A 21,587-nucleotide genomic window follows, 5' to 3' on the forward strand; every position below is an offset into this window, starting at 1 on the left:
ACGTTCAGCAAATTTGCGACACATTTCTAATCATTTTTAAATTGTTGTGTTTTATCAAATGCAAAAGACCCACACAAAAAAACCACAACAATATGACACTGACGTTAGATGTTGCCCATCGACCCCCCTGCTGGCATTGGCCATTGAAAAAAACATTTCAGTCAACCACTAGTTTCCATATCAGGTCAGAAGTAATTATATGACACTTTTGCTTCCAGTCAATCACATGTCGGTGAGTGGACATGGGAGGACGAAGGGCGAAAAAAACCTCAAAAATGTGTGTCCTTACAAACTTTATTTTCACATCCGTGTCTTCCTATTTGAGGCATTTGTTAGCTGGGATAGCAATCACATGATGCTGCACTTGACACTAGAAAGTTTGTATTTTAAAAACACTGACAAAAAGTGGAAAGGTTATTATAAAAACGTTATTATATACAACATAATTGGCATCGGCTATAAAAAAAAAAAAAAAAGCACTATACCTTCAATAAATCTGAAAGTGAGCCTAGCACCACAATCACATGTGATAAATGTATTTCTTTCATCAAAACATTTTCCTGTTTGCAAAAACCTAGGCACCATTCAATGAAAATAACACCTCTATCGTTGCTAACGTCCCTTTTTGTTTTTCTTTTTGTCAACATTCGTTAAACCATCAGTAGACTACAGTCCTCAAAGGCCAATTCCTGCTTTGTTCTGGTCAACTTTCAGTCCTCCTTTGATATCTAAAACGTTCTCTGCTGAAGAAGCTACTTTATAAATGATTTAACAAGCAAAATTACAAGTATAGTCACACAAACAAAGAACAAAACCAAAAAAAAAGGAAAAAAATATTGAAGATATTCCTTTTTAAATTGGCATAACGGAAACTAACATGCATAAAAATAAATGGATAAATAATAAATGAAACTCGAGCTGTGATAAATGCCTTTAGGCATTGGTAAGTTTGCACATGTACCTCCGTTACTCGGCTAGAGCCTTGACTGTGTTGGATTAAATACATTAAATATTACAGTAGCAATGAAAGAGCTGCCTTATACTCAATAATATATGAATTAGACTGGAAAATATGTGAATCTTTTCCCATTTCTGGTGAGGGGTTGTGTGGTTTTCTGAGGTATGAACTTGTCCCTGTATAGTGAGAAATCATACTTGGGTTAGAGCTCTGGCTTTTCCCTTGAAATTAAAATAACTTCCCTACAGACACATTTTGTGTCTTTTGAATGTGAAATTGTTTGACACAAATATTAACGGCTTAAGATGTTGTTCAATGTTTTAAACATTCGCTTCAAATGAAATACCTCTCAGAAAATCATGTAATCACTTGTCCCGAAACCTTCTCAAGGTGTTTGCACTGGATAGTAGTAACAGCAGCCTCACAGCTGGAACCCTTTGATGTCATGACCGACCTTAACCAGAGAAACTTCTGAGAAATGACAATTAATGACTGTGGTACAGTAGATGTGAAATTGTTACACCTCAGTATCCTCTACAACCTCCTAGAGGTAAGAAAACTTAATGAAATACTTTTGTGGACAGCATTGTAAAAGCACGGGGTGAGTGATAATATGAGGAGAGGGAGGGAAGGGCATGTCTCACTCTGCAGCTTGGAGGCTGGGCTGTGCTTCTGGTTGCTGCTGCTGTTGCTGCTCCTTATTGAGGATGATGCTGATGATGTCTCCCTCGTGCTCCTTCATGTGCTCCATCAGTCGCTCTTTACTCGTGGACTCAAAGCCACAGATACAGCAGCAGAACAAGAGCACACAATATTCCATGCCAGGGCCGGCGACAGGGAACTGGCCTGTGCGGGGATGGCTCTGGGACTGGAGCTGCGCAGGGTCCTTCCTCTGGGGGCTCAGGGATTCACTGGACCACTGTGAAGGGTCTGTGGGAGGTGTAGGGAGGCCTGCTGAGCTGTCAGCAGAGAGACCAGCTTTTGTCGCTGATGTGGACACTTGCAGTGGTTCCAAAGGGCCCTTTACTTTGTCCTTTGAACGTGGGGCCACTACTGGGCGCTCCGACACTGACTCCAGCACCGCAGACAACTTCTGAGGTGCCCTGAGGAGAGTAAAGGATGGAATTAAAAAGAAGAAGACAACAAGAAATGGAGTAAGATTAAACTAGTGAGCTGTAAGTTTGACTCTTCAAGGGAAATTTTAATTGATCCATCCATCCATTATCTATACACCGCTTAATCCTCACTAGGGTCACGGGGGGCTGGAGTCTATCCCAGCTGACTTAGGGCGAAGGCAGGGGACACCCTGGACAGGTCACCAGTCTATCACAGGGCCACACTTAGAGACAGACAACCAAGCACACTCACATTCACACCTACAGACAATTTAGAATCACCAGTGAACCTCAACATGTTTTTGGACTGTGTGGGAGGAAGCCAGAAATTCTAATAACTTATATAATATATATATACACCCTTTTTTGACATTTGTAGGATGGTAGGAGGTGTATAGAGTTAAGTGCTGCTCATAATCCATGATCACTATGTTACGTCACATGTTTGTGGTCATTGGTGTTGCACTGTATTCTTAAAAACATGAACTGAAGACTATAAATGAAGAATAAACAACTTTGCCATTTGTTTGACAAACAAAAAAAATTCAAAGCATAATACCTAGACAAAAAATCATTAGCAACATTAAATTAGCTTAAGGGTCAACAGAAGACATATAGTTAATAGTGAGCAAGAGAGACAGTTGCATATTCACAAAAGCTTGTTGTAAATGCAGATAATTAGCACCTAAACATGTTTTTGAAAAATAGGAAACAAAGTAATGATACCATAATCTTACCAGATCCATTATGTGCTAAAACAACACATCTTTTTCACATTTTACTGTCAGAGACTCTAAAATGAAATACATTCAAACTGTCAGTTCAGAAAGTATCTAGACGTTTTTTTTTTGTTTTGTTTTTTAAATTTTCTGTACATTTTATTGTGTTGTAGATATAATTTCCTCAATAATCTACACTTAATAACCAATAAAGACATGTGAAAATGTGTTTTGATATTTCCTTTGGGAAACATGGTAAAGATGGAAAACTCACTTACAGATTCATTCAGACACTTAATTTAATACTTTGTAGAAGCCTCCCTTTTATAGTCATTATAGCTTTAAGAATCCTTGGGTAAGTTTTTGAATTTGGTCCAAAGGCCAGCTCTAGGACGATTCCTGGTGGTTTCAGAATTCCTCCACGTCACAACCAATGAGGGCACTGTGCTCCCAGACACCTTCAAAGCCAGAAATGGTTTTATACTCCTGCCCTAATCAATGCCTCCTCACAGCTACCCTGTGGAGATCTACAGAAGGTTCCTTTGACTTCTTGGCTTAGATTTTGGCCTAACAAGCAGAGTGCATTGTGGGATCTTACACACACAGGTACATGCCTTCTAAACTTGTCCAATCCATTCAGTTTGCCACAAGCGGACTCCTTTCAAGTTCTAGACACATCTCCAGGATTATTAAAGCAAACAGAAAGCCTTTGACCACAATTTTGAATCACAGAAAAGGATCCTTTAAAAATCAGGGATGTAAGCTTTTGATTTTGCAAAACATGTTTTTGCCTCGTCATTACAACTAACCGAGTGTGGATAGATGTGAAAATGAAATCTACAACACAATAAAGCATGCAAAAAGTAGAGGAAAAAGGATTAGATTTACTGGGTTGCCGTCTATATAATATAATTTTGTAATAAATTACCCTGAGGGGGACTTGTGTAGGGAATTGGCTCTACACATAATAAAGTTAAATCTAAAAGAATTGAAACAGTTTGGGCTTTTACTCTAAGAAACTTCACAACATAAATATTTAATGGTGTGAAGTTTAAAATGTGAAATTCACATTTACTAACAAAGGCAGACGAAGACTGCCATCTAGGAAACATAGATGTGAACATGCAGAATTTAAAATACATTAAAATTAGGCTTTGCACTTTACTTTATAAGGAAGAAAACACATTCAACACAGACCTTAAGTAAACAATACATGTGTTTTGGTGAGTAACACTAAATGTAAACATGAAAACTTTTTGAGAAGACAGATCCATAGGTCATCTTTAAGTGGATAGATTTCATAATTCAGCTGTATCTGAATTGAAGACGCCTAAAGCCAATCGCAGTTTAGAGTTGTTTTCCATAACCTACGGTGCACAGTCTGTGGATACACTGCTGATATGTACAAACACAGAGAGAACTCCTGAAAGAACACCGATATCTTTTTTTCTTGACTGTGCTTACCGGCTGCTCTGGGATATGGCCTCATTAATGGCTTTGTTAACTTGCTCATAGTTGTAGTTCTGGTCTCCGGCGTGCTTCCACATGTGGGATTTGAGCGATGGGGGATGACTGCACACATAGCCACACAGAGAGCACCTGTAAGACAGGAGGGAGAAAAAAAAAAAGAAGAACAAAAGAGGGAGGATGAGCAACAGAGTGAGAGCGGATCAAGTGGAAGCTGACTTAATATGTGTACTGCGGTTCTACTAATCCTTCTGCTACTTTCTATCAAGAGGAATCATCCTGACTCAACACTCCACAGGGGACACTGAGCTTGAGAGACAGAGACAAAGAGTGGAGAGAGGAAATAGGATTTACAGCGCACTGGTGAAATCATTTGTCAAAATTAAAAGAATTATGTATGATGCGTTTAAGCGCTATTCAAACGCTTTCAGTTAACAAACATTATTAAGGATAGAGTAGAAAAGCAAGCCGACTTCCCCATTACAGCTGACTGAAGTCTGTGTGAGAAAAGACTATTTATAATATAACCTACATTGTTGTAAAGAAAGTGAAAAGAAGATCATACAGTAATAGGATGGTAAGTCATAATGTGCACCGCTGACTACAGATGTAGTTACTCTTGTCCACTCAATTGCCCACTTTATCTTGTAGAAAAAGAGCATGTCTGTTTCAATTTAATCATTGTCTTTTAAGATGTGATCAGGACTGTTTATTCTGCAACAAGCAGATGCTTCTTGGCACCACTAGAACAACAAAACACTTTGGGAGCTGACAGACGTTTTGATGATGCATTTAAAAATTAACTACAATGCACATCTAATTCACTCTGTGTGTTTTTTTGTCTTTTGCTGTATTTCCTTTCTTAGAAAAAGCAGTTATGCTTTTGTATTGTTATGCTCTGTGCTCGATGCATTGGATGCTCAAAGAGTAACGAGAAATTTAACTTAACAAAATAAAATAATCACTTATTACAAAAAAATCAAGGAAAAATCACTTGCAATTAATTCAGCTCATCACCATTTCTCATAGTGATAGCTCCATTATCACCCAGCTCCCTTTGACAAAAAACTCTGGTGTTTTAACTTGTTTGATTTACTTCTTTTGAGCTGCTGTGAAAACCTTCACTGGAACTCTGCTGCACAGTGAACGACTGCACCCTAACATCAAACAGACTTATAACGGCTGTATGAAACACTTGTGTCACACTCTGGGTGTTTTCACAGTTGAATGAAACATGGCAGTGAGGAGGGATGTCATTAAAACTGATATTTCTATCCCAAGCTGATCCGAGAACTCTGGTGACAGTCCTCATTTTCATGAGGTAGTGTTGGTACCATACTGTGCGACAGACCCTGTAGATACTGGAGACACTGGCCAATAACAACATGCCAAGTGCAGATGCAACAACAGGTCTACTGTAAAAATACACCAAGAGCTGATAATAGTGGTAATTTGCTTTGGAGGCAGATGATCAGAGATAAGTTGTAGAGACAATCAAATTTCAGTATGTAAACAGTACCACAGAGCAAAGACAGACATTGGAATCTGTAGAAAAATTATTAGTGAGTGACAGAACAGAGTGGACAGAAAAGCCTAACCACGCTTTTGTTAGATGTAAAAGTGGACAGCTGTAATGCGCTTCTCACTGGCCTCTCCAGTTAGACATGTTTAACTCACTGAAAATACTGCTGCTAAAATAATGACAAACATCAAGGAGTTAGAAAATGTCATTTAAAAAAAAAAAAAATCCTTGCAGTGGTTTCAGTCAAATACAGAACTGAATTTAAGGATCCACCTTTTGTCTACAAGTCTTTTTTCAGTCAGGTCTGAAATTCTATAAGCCATGTTTACTCAGTACAAGCCTTGTAAGCCTGTCAGATGTACAGAGGCTGGTCTGCTTGTGGTGCCCAGAGTTCAAACCAAACATGGTGATATGGCTTTTAGCCAAGATGTTGTCCACTGCAGGAACCACCTCCCCTTGGAACTCAGATATGCCCCAACTGTAGACTTGCTATGACCATTTCCTTTATTGAATGAGCCCCTTTTATGTATTCTGTAAATACTGGTTTAAACTTGTGCTTTAATAAAGTAACTATACTTCAATGTATTTCATATTTTATCTTTACATCTTTTCTTATTTTCCATTATTTAAATTTGAATGTTTTTATGCAGTTTTTCCTTCTTTTTAAATATTTTACTGCACTATGTGGAGCACTTTGAACTGTCTTTGTATCTACAATATGCTTCACAAAAAAGCTCAGATTGCCTTAAAGCGTTCAAATCCAGGAATTTTACAGCTGCATCTACGGTAGGAATCCTCCACACACAATGTTAAGAGAGACTAACAATTTCCCACTGCTTAACATCACACATTACAACATGCTTCTTCATTGCTTTTCCTCCCTATAAATGACATATGAGGTAAACGTTAGCCATGGACTATTAATGTTCGTAAATAAACATTAGTTTGAATAAATTCAGCATGACTGGCTGCAATTTACCAGAATAAAAGTTTTTCTTTGTAAAGCTGATAATGTAGGATGACAATCTCATCAAACATGTCCAGTGAACGAATTGCCTTTTCATATGACATGTCGACTTCATTTGTAAAGAGCTGGACTGAATCTGAACTAAAAGGAAACAACATATTGCTTTCGTCCTTCGACCAAATGAAAGAGTGAAAGTGATTTAAAAGTCAAGATATCTGCTGCTCCAATTGTAAAGCAATCTGTCAATCTCAAGTCCCCGACGTTATTAAATGTGTTGTACTGGATAACTTCAGCGACCCCTTCAGAGACAAAGAGCAGCACTGTCTGTGCCATTTTAACTGTATGGAAACATGAATTCAAGCCTTGCAGGTACTGAGCACAAGTGCTTAGTGAAGTGGAAATCAGCAATCAGTGCCTCGCTCAGGGTTGAGGATATTTAACATTTTAAGGAGAACTGAGTATTCACCGCCATTCACTTTGTCCGCCCACTAACCACTAACCAGGCAATCAGAGGCCCATTTCTAAAGTCTCCAGGCTGTCAGCGCCATGAGAGTGCACAAATGTGTTCCAATCTACACAGACTCAGAAAACCCCAGATTCTTTTGGTCAGATACAGCTCTTGATTTTCACCTTGGCCGTCCACTGATCATCGTTATCATCCCTCTGTGTAGTGGATGTGTATTTGAAGTTTCTTACCTGTACTGCTCCAGCAGCTGCACCGCCTGGTGCTCCTGAGGGTGCCTCCTCATGTGACTCTTTAAACTGTTCATGTTGGTGGTGGCAAAATCACAGCTACAGCACCTGGCAGATGGAAAAACGAAAAATCAGAGATGAGAGAACATGGAGACAGAGTGGCTAGTTTAACAAGCTGCACTTTGAGGTCAGTGTGTTGCTTCTTTACACTTGTAGCCTGAAGGGAGATAAGGGATTCCTAGCAAAACAGAAAGGAAATTGCCACTTTAAGAAAAGGAATAAATCACAATGTTTTCTACTTTGTTGCACTTTGGATGTTGCAGTTGGAAGATGAAACTGGCTTTTTTAGTTGCTTAGAGGCAAATACTGCATGAACAAGGTCTGCAAACAAAGGCTGCACTCAACTTAGAGCCACTGGCACAGCATTAAAACAAAGTAACATTAAAACAATTCCAACAGAAAAAAGATTTTATCAGTCTTACAGCACACTGTTTCAACAGAATTCAATCGTTTAGATTAATTTTACTTGGACCAAATAGGATGCTTGTGCAAATGTAAAACAGAAATATGTTATATTTTACCGATTATAAATGTAACTACATTAACTGCAGCACGTGGGATGGGATTACTCTAAATATTATAATTTCAAAAACGCTGTCCTTCAGCTAGTGTGTGGAATTCAAGGAGAGGACAAGCTGTGTATTGCAACAAATACATGTATGTGCCTTTGGCTTGTGGCGTGGTAGCTCGAAAATAAAGTGGCCTTGCCTGAAGGTAACTCAAGCAAACTTAAATGTGTTCACTGCTTTGAGTTTTTGCAGATTTTGAGAGGGCAACAACATGGCATGGAAGCAGTGTGTTTTTGTTTAAAACTGACTGCTTTTAATGCATACCAGTGTACACTAGAGAGGTAGATAGTCATCCAAAAGTAGTTAGGCAAAAGTCTTTCTCCTTTTCTTCATGGTGGAAAAAGTATCACTGTTGGATTTCAGTTGAATTGTTTGGAATCCAAGATCACCACAACCACTGTTTTTTGAAAAGGGTCACTACTTTTTGCCGGGTAGCAGTTGCGAGGCAAGCATTAGACATGAGTAGGATCTACTGCTCCCTGCCAAGAAACAGTACGGTACATTATTCCGTCGTAACAAAGCAGAGCAAACTGTCATTTATACGCATCAGTTTTTTTTACAAACAAGATACAGCATGTAAATGACTGCTTTGGAGATGCAGAGAGGCAGATTTTGATATCTTGGACACAGGCAGTCTAACTATTCCCCCTTGTCAATCACAATTTACAAACTGGCTACTAAAGCCTCTGGTGATCAGTGATCAGTTGAATGAGGGGGAACCTACAAATACCACCTGTGAAGAAAGATTTAGCTACATCTGAATGTTCAAAGTAGGTGGCACATGTTACTGACGTCAAAACTGGGAAAATATTCACTGACTGCTTAAACTGTTACACTGAATGCATCACTAGAAATAACAGTATTAACCCTTCCATGAACATGGCAATTGTTGGAAGCCGATATCAAGAGTATGTCAGCGTCAGACATCCAATCAACCAATCAATCAATGTCTTCCCCTACAAACAAAATAAATATTTAACTTTCCAGCTGAGTCTTACCACCCCTTTGAAGGGGCATCTCACACACTAACAGAGCATGGTCTATGGCATTACTTCAGCACACCACAGTGTATAGTGAGCACTGGAAATGGAAAGGTTTTCACATTTGATGTGAAAAGTGGAGAGCTTCATGTAGTAACTTGGTTTGTCTCCATGTCCTGATTACAGGGGACAGAGACAATATTAGACAGATAATTAGACAATATCGCCATGAAATGTTTGGGTCTCACCTTTTATTTTTTGCCAATTATATATTATAAATCTTGACAGATTCCATTTTTAAGGGTTAGATTGTAGCTTGTACTCAACACATGTATTAGCAAGGGACTGCACTACTACATGCTTCTTACAGCTGATGACGTGCACTGGCAGAGTACCACTTATATGAACAATGATGTAATCATACCTTAAGACACAAAGCTTATGAACAGAACATAATCCTTGAAACTCGAAACACTGCAGGACAACGTTTATTATTACTTGTAAATACAGTGCGGTCTGTACGTATTATAACAGTGACACATTTTTTTCTGTGACTATGAGAGTGAAGTGCTGACTTTCAGCTTTTATTGGAGGATGTTTACATCCAGATTGGGTGTAGAACAGCGTAGAACTGTAGTCCTGTCATTATCCTCTGGAACAGCACTTTAAGCTGAAAGTCAGCACTTTAACCTCAAACTCTTTCTGATTTCAGATCCACTGTGCAGGAGCACAGAGCCAAAACAAGTGAAAATGTCCAATGGCTCTAACACCTCCAGACCACATGTAGTTCTGATGGATCTGAGATTCCATTCAGATACATTTCTTTCAACAACCCTATGTAGTAAATGAGAATTTGGTGGGATACATTATTGTATGTAAATAGACACCAATGCCAAGTTTGATGAGCCCACATAGTTTATGCATGAAAGCAAACAGATAAAGTTTACATGCTGACATGTCATTCAGGGCTTTATTTACAGGTACAGTCAGCGTTTCTAATCCAATGCACTGTATGTTGAAGAAAAATAAATAAATCCAGCGTGAATACACAGCCATGGCTTTGTTTCAAACAATGTGGCTCAGATCGATCCATACAACATTAGTGAAGCGTGTCCTCTGTACACTTAGGCTCGTGCACAAGACAGGGGGTAAGGGAGGGGAAGGAAAGATGGGGGAAGGGGGGTGGGGGAAACAAGAGGGGCAGTAAATCTGGCTCATGCTAAACATCAAAAACCTTTCTCCACAGGCTCCACCTTTAAAGATTTCTCATTATTGATTATTCTGCTAATCATTTTATCATCAAATTAAGTGCTCACTTTATCTGTCTGTAAGAGATGAAAAAGGCCTCCTACAAATTGCCACAGTCCAAGATGGTTTCTTCAAATGTTTTGTGCTGTCTAACAGTCCAACCCAGATACTAACTTTGCTATCATATATGACTAATGCTGGAGGCATCCAAACAACCAAAAAAACAAAAACCCACTGCTGCAAGTGTAATTTTATTTCAAGTGTGAAAATGTGTCCTCATGAAAGTATAAAGGCGAGGACACAGGTATGGAGACACAACGCAGGTACATATTACTATGTTTTTCAGACTTTTGGTTTTCTGTTGACAGTGTTTGAGAGTTCCACTTAGAAACACAGTTAGATGTCAGCTGACCCTTACCAGAGTGGAAAGAAAGTGTGTGTGTTTGTGTGCGTGCGTGCATACTTTTAAATGTACGTTTGACTTCAGACCAAAAGCATCAGCGCACTGCTAAGAAAGCCGACACAAACACCCATATGCGCTTTGAGTTAACACAAATCCATGCACTAATATAGAGTGTGGAAGAGAAGCACAGTGAGGGCACTGTGTGACAAGAGTGTTACCGTGCCTACACAGTGAGATTACTGTGCTGGTCTGCACACTACCAGGTATTTACTGCCCCCTAATGGACCTTTCTGAAACAACAAGTAAATCTACAGGACAACACAGAAACGGCAATGAACTCAAACTATTCTGTTCACCCAAAGCTTGTACCAATAACCATTCTATCATGCACTTAAAGTCAAGCGTGTGCTCCTTCTAACATGCAGGAAAAACTGGATTTCAGTAATTTACAGGGGATCAAGTGAAGCTGATAAAAGCTTTGTAAAGACACAATCTTGTGTTTGAAATAATTAACACAAGTCTGTAATACTTATATTCAATTTATAACAATTAATAGATATGCAGCCAATCATTGAAGAAAATGAAATTTAGTTGTACCTCATTAAAGTCCCATCATTACTGCTAAATGTCATATGCAATTTTTGCAAATATCATTACTATAATTTAACAAACAGCATCTGCAGACACAAATAAAACCAACAATGGAAAGAATATTAATCAATGCAAAGAACAAAACTACAGTAAATGTAGTTTGAAGCTGCCATCATGACAGAATTAACTGTAATAAGGCCAATACTTACCCACCATACGACAACATTCTGTATTATATTTACAGTACAAGTACAATTTGAAATAAAAAAAATAGATATATTATGGAATGTTATCTGCAAACTGTCTGTAGTAACATTTGGGACTTTAAAATTATGAATAGTTACTATGAAGACTTCTCATGTCCAATATCTGATATACTCTAAAAAAAAAAAAGAAAGAAAGAAAGAAAGAAAGAAAGAAAGAAAGAAAGAAAGAAAGAAAGAAAGAAAGCCAAAACTCTTTAAACTGACCACTGAAACTGAATTCAGATTTGGTCATCAGTCCAACAAACAGACGCTGGCATGAAATTAAATGATTAAAACATTTAGCTGAACAGTTCTCACAAATTTCATCAATAAATTATAAAACATGCACTTAATAAATAATTTATCCCAGTCATGTACTTTTTACATGGTCAGTTAATGATTCAAATGGTTTAATTCTCCTGCATCCACCCAGAATCTGATTCTAAACAGCGGTGAATGAATTCAGGTTTGATCTCCCTTAGCTCCTTCTAGGCATTCTTCACTTCATCTCCTCACCTGCTTTTAATCAGTATTTTATAATGTAGCTGTTGAAAGTGAATTTCTGAATGGACACCTTTGAGTTTTTGCTTGTAGATATTGAAAGACACGACAAACACTAAAACAGGAATTTGTACCTCAGTGTGTGCGTTCATGATGTATTTTGCCACACATAAAGGAAACCAATCACAGAAAATGTTGCTTCTTTACTTAACTATACTATCTTAAGCTGGGTTGCAAGTCTGGTTGCCTCTGTTTCACCACAAGGAAAAACACCTCCCTACAGGGAACACTGTTCTACCTGGGCACCTCTTTTGATGAGTGACTGACAGTCATCACTCTAAGTAGTGTTGACGGCAGGTGACTTCTGTCAAGAGCTAGACCATGCAGGACTATTACAGGTGGATTTTCGCATTTTTCACAAAGCTTATTTTAAGAGACAAACAAAAAGGATAAGTGTATTCAAGCACAACAGGTATGAAACAAACATGGTACTACATGTCTTGTTGGAATTTTGTGAAGCTCAGAAAAACAGAGTTTCTTCTTCTAATTACTGGAGAATCTCTTTCTGACTCACTACTGCTCTTTCTCATATTTTTGTGGCTGTAAAACCAACCCAGCAGTAAACATCCTAATGAGGGCCATGTGTGTGTGTTTCCAAAGTTCTATAGCGCAAAGCTTTGTTGTTTAATTTAATTTGTATGTACCTAAAAAAAAATCCATCCCATTCGGCCAACTGAAGCTCCAACAACAAAGTCAAAAGGATAATGAACCTGAACCCTTCACCCGTTCTGGGAGCAACCTTTTAATGTGAGACCTGAGATCTCGACGACACTGGGCATGTTGACACAGGAACAACCCGTCAACCTAAAACATACCCTGCTTTATCATCTAGTTGACTCGAAATATGACTAGAATTTACAAAATGAACACTGAGCTGTATTTAAAAAGTCTTAAAACTAATGATTGAGACAGTGAACCATGAGGAAATATTTACAGCGATAACAAATCAAGTGAGAATTTGGGTCATTTTCTGAATCGTCATTTCGTCTATACATGTGGATTTCTTTTTGCAACCAGCGATGTCGCCTCCTGCTGGCAGTAAGAAAAAATGCAGGTTAAACGAACTTCGATGCTCACTTTACTTTTCAGATGCCCTCAGAGTCCCACAGCTTATAGTTCAATATCTGGTCGGCCAAAATGTTCCTCCCTGGTAACGAGGCCATGGTGGCACCATATGTTGTTAATGAAACTGGAAGCCCTTCACCTCTTTCATTCCTGCTCTTTGATTTATGTCTGTCTGGCTGAACCGTCTGCAAGCTGTTGATGGTAATGATAGGATCTGGAGTATTTTTCTATGGCCACATCTCTGTGAGAAACACAACAGTACACTTACAAAGTCCTTTTGATTTCTCACTGGGGTTGTTAACTTGTCCATCTTACAGCTCAGCGTTCTCACATCGCCCATGATGACAGGAAAGACACTACTTATAGTTCTTCTCGTCCACAAGTATCTGTTGTCTGAACCATATCTCTTTTCTCTCATTGATTCGCTCCTCTAAATCCTCTGCGTGCTCTCCTATGAGTTCTGTGGGGATGCCCGCTGTTGTTGTTGTTCTGATTGCCATGTCGGCTGGCTTCAAGCATGATCCCTGGTGCAAACAATGCAAGTATGGAGTTGCTGGGCAACTGCAGTACCGTTAAATGAAAGAAGTAATAACAGGGCGGAAAAAAAAAAACAGAGCACAAGTTTTCAAACCAGCACGTCCAGTGATGGCACAGCTCAAGTAAGTCGGCAGCTATAATCCAAATAAGCATGGAAAAAGAAGGATACATTATTTTTTATAATTTACAAATGAGCAGGAGTACGTATCGGAGTATTACAGGAAGAACCTCCAGAATGATCAACAGTTTCATGACACAAGCTGTCAGAATGCTGAACTGCTGATCCAGATATGCAAACACTTCTTTATTTAAATTGCTTGAAGTTATTGGATCCTGAAGAAACGCTCTCTCATCTTGCCTGTACTACTGTGCATGTACAGCAAAATGACAATAAACCTGATTTGATTGTATGTTGGTGGAAAAAGTTAAACCACTTCATGGGTTGAATCAGGACATGACTGTGTAATTACTCTGGACTGGTCAGTAAGTGGTATGAGGGCCTGCATTTAGGTGATGATGGTGCAATTCTACAAGTTTGTTTTTTTCCGTTTAATTAAAAACTCACCGATAAGGCTTGTCAGAGTTGTGAATCCGCCGGTGGTTTCTCACCCCAACATATGTCGAGCTGGTGTAGTTGCACACATCACACTTGTACATTTTCTGCATACTACATTCTGTAATAGAGGACAAATTAAAACAGATTTTCACATCTTGCTGAGAACAACATTAAAAGCCTTTGATGAGGGAGACGAGAGTCAGCTTGCCAGTTAACTATCTTGTAACAAACATTTTTCCTGTTTTTGTACATAATGAGGCCATAAAAACACATCTTACCTTCATCTGTTATCCGCTCAGTTTCTTCCGTTGTGGCCACAGTTTCACTGAGTGGTGTAAGTGCTGCCATGTCACTGCTGAAGTTGTGGTGCTCTCTTTCATGATTTCTTAACTGGCTCTATTAAGGAAAACACACACACACACACACACCATCAGATGCTTAGACAAAGACATGATTATATATGAATTCAAAAAAGCTTGCAGGGATCTTCAGTGACGCACCGTGCAGGTTTAACAGGCCCTCTAACACTAATGTCTCTGGTACAGATATCATTACAGAGGGCCACCTTTCACCCTTCATAATTAGAAACTCTGCTAGCCCAACTCCCGAATCTGTTAGATGATATTATGAACTTAATCTCTGCTGCAGAAAGCTAGTTGAGTCCCATGACAGCAGTGGAATCAATAGTTTTATCTGCAGCACAGAACCATGCTCTGCAAACTTTTACTGAGAAGGTCTATCACTACACACAGGTAAATCAAACAGATGATTTATCTACTTAGGCCTTAACTCACTGTGTCTGTTTACTGACAAACAATAACAGATGTTGACAGCGGATAAGATTCTCATCTAAGGGAAGATAAAACATACTCCCTATGCACATGTACAGTTGTGTATTTGTTTGTGATACGACCAAATCCAAAGTGTGAAGCTGCAGGACTTGTTTAAGGCATTGTTATAGTATGACTACTTTCCACAAAAACAAATAACAATAATCCCAAAATACAGTGTATGTATTCTGCGCAGATATTTGAAAAACGTGTCTTCAAAACATTACATAAAATTGTCATGTCGTTACTCTGATTTAAGGGAGTTGTATCGATTAGATCCTATTAGATCATAAGCCCTATAAGGCTCTCTCAGACATGCACACCCTTCTGACTACATCTGAATGTATCAACTTTGTGTCTTAATCTCAAGTCTGAACTGCATGCAGTCACACTGACAAATGCATTGATACACATGATGTACCTGGATGTGTGTGTAGTGATTTAGGGAAAACTTTTCCACATTATAGCACCAATATTGGTCCAAAAACAACACTAAATATACAGTTTAGTGACAAAATCGCAAACACCTTTCTTGTTTACTTCTTTTGTACAATTTCACCTCTATTACAAACTGAAATCAGTTAATTGAATTTAGCCTTTTCAATAATGAATCTGGGTTTTTACAAAACTTTAACGGGAGCTGATGTTTAGTTTGCTGCTTCCAGCTGTTTATAGGAGTCTTTCCTCTGACTTTATTACATAATGCCAGCATCAGACAGCAGAGGGATCCCTGTGAGCATATCCAAAGTCAGTAAGTTATGTACATTAATGCACCAGGGACAACAGCTACAACTTCATCAGTTACTTAAAATACATAATTTCCAACATGGAAATCAAACAGCAAGACACACTGTGCACTTCTCTTCATTTCAGATCAGTGAGCTGTGACACAGTCCTAGTTGATAAGCTGCAACTAAATCATTTGTTACATAGCGGTCGTCTTTAGGTTGAGTCCTGAGCTTCATCAAAGCTGTCATATTTTTATTTTATTGCTGGTAAAGCAGTAGTTAGATTATCATCACCAAGGACAGACTTTTCAGTGTTCAAAAAACAATAAATAAACTAGGCTAATAGTTCTCTGGACAGTCTGATAAGCTGCTATTAGTTTGGATTTAGTCTTCTGTATATGACAAATACTGTGGCTCTCTTGTCACTGTCATGGGTGTGCCTAACATTAACATAAAAGTGAATGATGTCTGAAAGACTGAACCCCATCATTGTAACAGACTGATGAAGCCAGTAATGTTACATATCCCATGTCTGAAAATGGACACACACGCACTACAATGTAGAAATGCATTTAGGATGAAACAACAAAAAAAGGATTCTTGTGATGCAGTTAGTGCTTTTTTTTGGAGGCCAAGAATGTGTTATAATGTGTTCTGGTAAAATAATGAGGACGTGGACAAAAATGAAAGTCAGATCTGTACAAGCCAGCTATTGATAAAGAGAAAACTAAAACAACTATAACATACTGGTATGACTGAGCCTTCGGAAACTGTAAAGAAAATACATAAGCATTGCAACTATAAAGTCTGTAGCTCTGCACATCCTGCACTTCTGCCTATTCTAAAATAGAAACCTCAACAGTTGGTGCAAAATCCCTACAACCTGTTCAAGACATCATAACATATAATAATAAATGATAAAACCAACATGACTTCTGGGATAGATACAAAATAACAGGAGCATGCAGCATGGAAACGTTGATGTCTTCTCACCTTGTAGTGGAATGCATCTGGACACTGTTTGCACTGGTACATCCTGGTTTTGCAGTGGTGGATCATGTGGTTTTCCAGGTCCTTACTGTCCGTAGCGATGTGCTCACAGATGGGACACTGATACGGCTGCCTCTGCCTGTGCACTCGCAGGTGCTGTTTAATGTAGCCCTTATTGCCACTACTGTAGCGACAAAGACGGCACCGGTACGGCCGCTCACTGCCTGGGATGTAATCCACAAGACCGCCATCAGAAGAGCCAACCAACCCATCCATTCCTGGAATGCTGCACATGTAGCTCCCTGCTCCGTTTCCTGTGACCACTCCGGCTACAGCTCCATTTTGGAACTGTGCGTTATCTTGAAGCTCTTTCAGGATGTCTTCATCTGAGGCATTCTGGTCTGAGCGCTCTCTCAGTCTTTCAATGACAGTAAGCAATGACATGCTGATGCCAACTTTAGCGGCAGGGCCCTCCTCATCTCCCTCCCCAAAGCACAGTGGCCCTAAATCCCCCTCTTTGCCCTCGCTGTGAAGCTCCAAGTCCAACAGAGCTGCTGCTGTTCCTCCCTCAGAGGCCTTCTGTGCAGCTGCTGAGACCTCAAAAAGTTTCTGGCCCACATGTGGGCTCTGTGCCTGCGCTGTAATGGTCTTCAGACTTACCTTGGTGCTAGAAGTGGGCAGCTCAGGCGTCCTCATAGGCATAGCCACGAGAGCCTCAGCGGCCAGTGAGTGCAGGCGGAGAGACTCCGAGTGTGTCCGCTTACGACCAGCGGGGGGAATGTTTTCATCCCTCGCAGCGTCACTCGTTTTAGTGACTGGGGATTTGACATCAGCTCCTAATGGCTGGTTGTCAGTAGTGTTACCCGGACTGCAGCCAAGGACAGCTTCATCCTTTGCATCTCCCACGTGGTCCTGCTCTTCCTTCTTTGCATCCAGCAAGCTCTTGTCCCTGTCCACATCTGGGCTGAGAAGAAGCGGGTTCGTCGCCATAACTGAATCCTCAGCTGAAGGAAGGCGTTCCACAATCACATTAATATGGCCAGCACTGTTGGGACTGCTGTTTATAATCTTCTGAGCTGATGACAGTAAGCTGTCTGTGACAGAAGTGCTGTCATGGTGGCTATCTAGCTCCACCTCAGTTTCTGTCTCTGTTGTCACCTGCACCTCCACCACGGGTTCCTCAGACGTCAGGTCTTTAATAGGGAATACATTTTCCTCTTCTTTCTCTACTGTTTTTGGACTTTCATTGAGATCGGAAACTGGAAGATTTACTGCATCCTGTTTGTTGTCAACAGCCACAGGCACACAGAGCTGCAGCTTGAAGGCAGTGGGGAGCTTCTGTAGGCTTTTATCTTGAAGAACTGGGGAAAGAACAACTAATTCCTCTCTGGTTGCAGCACTGTTAGTGGCAGCTTGTACCTCTCTCCTTGTGGAACCCCCATCTTCATCCTCGAAAATGGGATAAGAGCAGTCAACTAGACCAGCATGCTTCCAGGCATGGGTCTTGAGCATTCGCTGCTGGCTGCACACATAACTGCAAATCAGGCACCGGTACAAACCATACTCCTCATAGCTATACCACTTCTTTTTTTGTGGTAGCTCCTTGGAACCATCCACTGAGCTTTTGATTACATCAGTTCCTATACTGCAATGATCCCCTGTCCAGTCCTCCCCCTGCTTTTCCAAAACGTCTCCCTTTTCCTCTCTGTATGCATCTAAATAAGGAGAATTCCTCTTCAGGTTGCCTCCGTTGTCAAAGTGCAGTCGGACATGTGCCTCCAGCTGGCCCTGGTCTCTGGAGGTAAAATGACACTCGGAGCACATCAGGATGAGGTCACTATGCTGCTCATTGTGCTGTTTAAGGTGTTCTTTCAGCAGAGGCAGCGTTTGAGAGAGGAAAGGGCACAGGCTGCACTGATAGCATGTCACTGTCCTCTTGTGGTTGCTGCTGTTGGGGTTGCCAACTACCTCTGTTACCATGGAGGTGATGTTGTTGTTACTGTCACCTGACAAAGGTGAAGAAAGACTGCTGCCATCTACTCCCATCTCCTCCTTAAAGTTCCTCTTAATTTTCATATAGGGAGAGCCTTCGCGGCTTCTCCTCGACTCCTCCTCACCTCCCTCTCCCCCTGCAGGAGGACTCAGTTGGAGTCCTCTTTTCTGTCCTCCCAAGACACAGCGGCGCTGTGGCCGCTTCTCCACAATCTTGCTTAGCTTCTCGATGACCTGAATGAGGGAATCATCAGCTCGTTTCTGCTGAACACGCTGGGAGGCGTCCACCTCGATGGCTTGCTGGGTTTTGGTTTGAGTGTGGGTTCCCAGTGCTGATGGAGTGGAGGAGGAAGCGGAGGCATTGGAGGAGTGTGTGATGAGCACACCTACGTTTCTGGCCTCCTCCATGACCTGGCAGACAGCAGAGAACATAGGAATGAGTGCGTTGATGACACATGGTATACTAAATGTGATCGTTTACAATATGGCTTACAACAAAACAATTTCTAAAAATTCCATCCATGTCAAGGTACCTAGAAAACAACACTCAGACACTTTAGAGCTCATATACAAAGAACACGTTGGATCTCAAGTTCTTATTACAAAAAGAGATAAAACATATGTTTGTAGCTGAGTGACATTATTACTACTAACAGCACACCTGCTTAGCCATCACATTACTAATGACTCTTTTAACTCACTCAGAGATGTAACCCAACCAAATTTTTAGAATAAAACTCATATGAAATGATGATGTCAGTACAGATTATATAAATTCCCTATATTATTGTCTGAGTAACAATTCATTCCATGAGCAATCTTGGACATTGTCATTATATGAAACTAGTACAGTCATTCACAAATGTGTGTTCACTTACAGATTAAACTAACTGCTATTTTAATTTTTGATTAATCTGTCAATTACGTTCTTGCTTTATCGATGAGTTGTCAGAAAATGGTGAAGTATGTTAAGCAGTGGGCAGTGTTACTGAAAACAGTGATTGTGGAAACATTTTCATGGAACAGTTGCAAGCAATGAGGTGACTGTCACTAAAATGGATAATTCATTTAAAAAAAAAATAAAAAATAGCAGGCGGCTTCATCCTAATCTCCATCCGGTGAGTCACACTAGTTAATCAGTAACTGTTTGTTGCACAGTCAGAATGATCCAAAAAGTCAGTATTTAAAATGATGTAAGAATCCTCTTTGAAAATGTTCATGTTCTTCACTGAATAAGTTGTATTACGACTAACTATACATGCCTCTACTGTCACTTCCAACAGTAATAATAAAAATAATAATGATCATAACAAAGAAATTGCCATTTACTGTTTCATGTCATCAGTACTTGTTCTTGCTACAGAAAGCAAAATTATTTGCATTTGCTATAGAAACAATATGATTTGTCTTAAAACCAAACTGAACCAGTACTGATACTTTTGAACACAGTATTTATAAAGATGTGGTGATTGGTGTCTTTTATCTTCTTAGGATAAAAAAGAAAGCAGACCACCCTGATAAGGCTGATAGCTTAACTAACCCATGATAAGGCCTCCCTCTGCACTCAAATCACAGGCTTGTTACAGTGTCAAATGTTTACAGTGTCAACCTCAAGGAAATGGTCACAACTCATGTGGTTCAATTCCTTAATCTCTGCATATCCACCACTTTTCCCTTCCTCACTTTCTGACCACAATTCACCTTCCTCTTTCTCCTACTTCTGCTTCTGGATGCTCAGATCAAAACGTGTAGGATTCACATTTGGGGAAGGAATACCACATACAAGAGATATTGGATTTCATCCAGCTAAATTGTAAATTCTGTGAGGAGGTGGAGCTAAAAAGAAGAAAAAACAAAGTGCAGTTAGTAAGACTCGATGAAGAACAATTTGATCGACACTAACGAACTAATGGCCACTAACTTAGTCACTTTTTGAAATACATTGGATTTACTTTTATCTGTGTGAATCTGACTGCGATCAGTTCAGCCTCTCTGCAGAATCCATCATGTGCTGTAACCCGTCTCAGAAGAGCACCTGTTATGTCAGGATCTAAAAATATTTCATCCACTTTCACTCCCCAGCAGAATGAAGTTGCACGCTGCCTGCAAACTCTCACAGATTCTTCAAATAACCACTTTGGCACAATTCCTGGCAAATGTATGCTGACGAGCTGAAGCTGCTTTGACACCAAAGCCACTTTCGAGAATATTCATAAAAAGAAATGTGAGCGAGAAGCAGCAGGGCACACACTGTTAGCTTCACAGTTAGCTTCACAGCTTGCTGCCTGCTATTCAAACACACACACACATACACGAATCCCACACACAGCTAGCACTTACACACATGAGTGTACAAGGACGTTTTAATTATCGCTACGGTTAATGAGTGACGGAGCAGCGCGGGGCTGTGTTTAAATAAAAATGTACTCACTGGCAGGGAAAGGCTCGACGCTCTTTGTCCTAAACGCATAAAACTGCTTCTTTTTATTCGTTAGCCATAAAAAAGTGGCCTCACTCTCTCCCACATTGCAAAATGGCGAGGATGGAATATCAGTCACGTGACTCCGAGTTTGGGTCAGGTGACCAACGCGGCCCGATGATTGACAGGTCGACTGGTGCTGCCTTCAGGCGCTGCTCGTAAAACTTGTCGACTTAATCGTCACTTTGATTAAAATGTTGCAAATTAAACTAACGTTACTAAAGTAGTGAAATTAAGAGAAATATGGTGTGCTAGGGTTTTATGCCGACATTGTAGTTGGTTACCAGATAGCAAACGTTGCTGATTCACCAT

General features: G+C 40.0%; 1 protein-coding gene across 1 annotated transcript; it reads right to left on the minus strand.

The window, feature by feature from the left end:
- Positions 1–276: 276 nt before the first annotated feature.
- Positions 277–21,323, minus strand: znf507 (zinc finger protein 507). The gene is made up of 7 exons (XM_008286968.1): positions 21,228–21,323; positions 16,808–19,207; positions 14,535–14,652; positions 14,266–14,374; positions 7,445–7,549; positions 4,257–4,391; positions 277–2,061 (listed from the first exon to the last, which is right to left on the minus strand). Exons 1-7 carry the CDS (start codon positions 21,264–21,266, stop codon positions 1,599–1,601), a joined length of 3,369 nt encoding a protein of 1,122 aa, XP_008285190.1. The 5' UTR covers positions 21,267–21,323; the 3' UTR covers positions 277–1,598.
- Positions 21,324–21,587: the final 264 nt, after the last annotated feature.

The sequence above is a fragment of the Stegastes partitus genome, unplaced genomic scaffold (assembly GCF_000690725.1).
Source record: "Stegastes partitus isolate 25-593 unplaced genomic scaffold, Stegastes_partitus-1.0.2 Scaffold479, whole genome shotgun sequence".
Classification (NCBI taxonomy): Eukaryota; Metazoa; Chordata; class Actinopteri; family Pomacentridae; genus Stegastes; species Stegastes partitus.

Excerpts from the sequence above, each read along its gene's own strand:
- znf507 (XM_008286968.1), bottom strand. The coding sequence starts at position 21,266 with ATGCGTTTAGGACAAAGAGCGTCGAGCCTTTCCCTGCCA. Across the intron at positions 19,208-21,227 it reads CGTCGAGCCTTTCCCTGCCA|GTCATGGAGGAGGCCAGAAA; the intron begins GTGAGTACATTT and ends GCTGTCTGCCAG. Across the intron at positions 2,062-4,256 it reads GCCATATCCCAGAGCAGCCG|GGCACCTCAGAAGTTGTCTG; the intron begins GTAAGCACAGTC and ends TACTCTCCTCAG.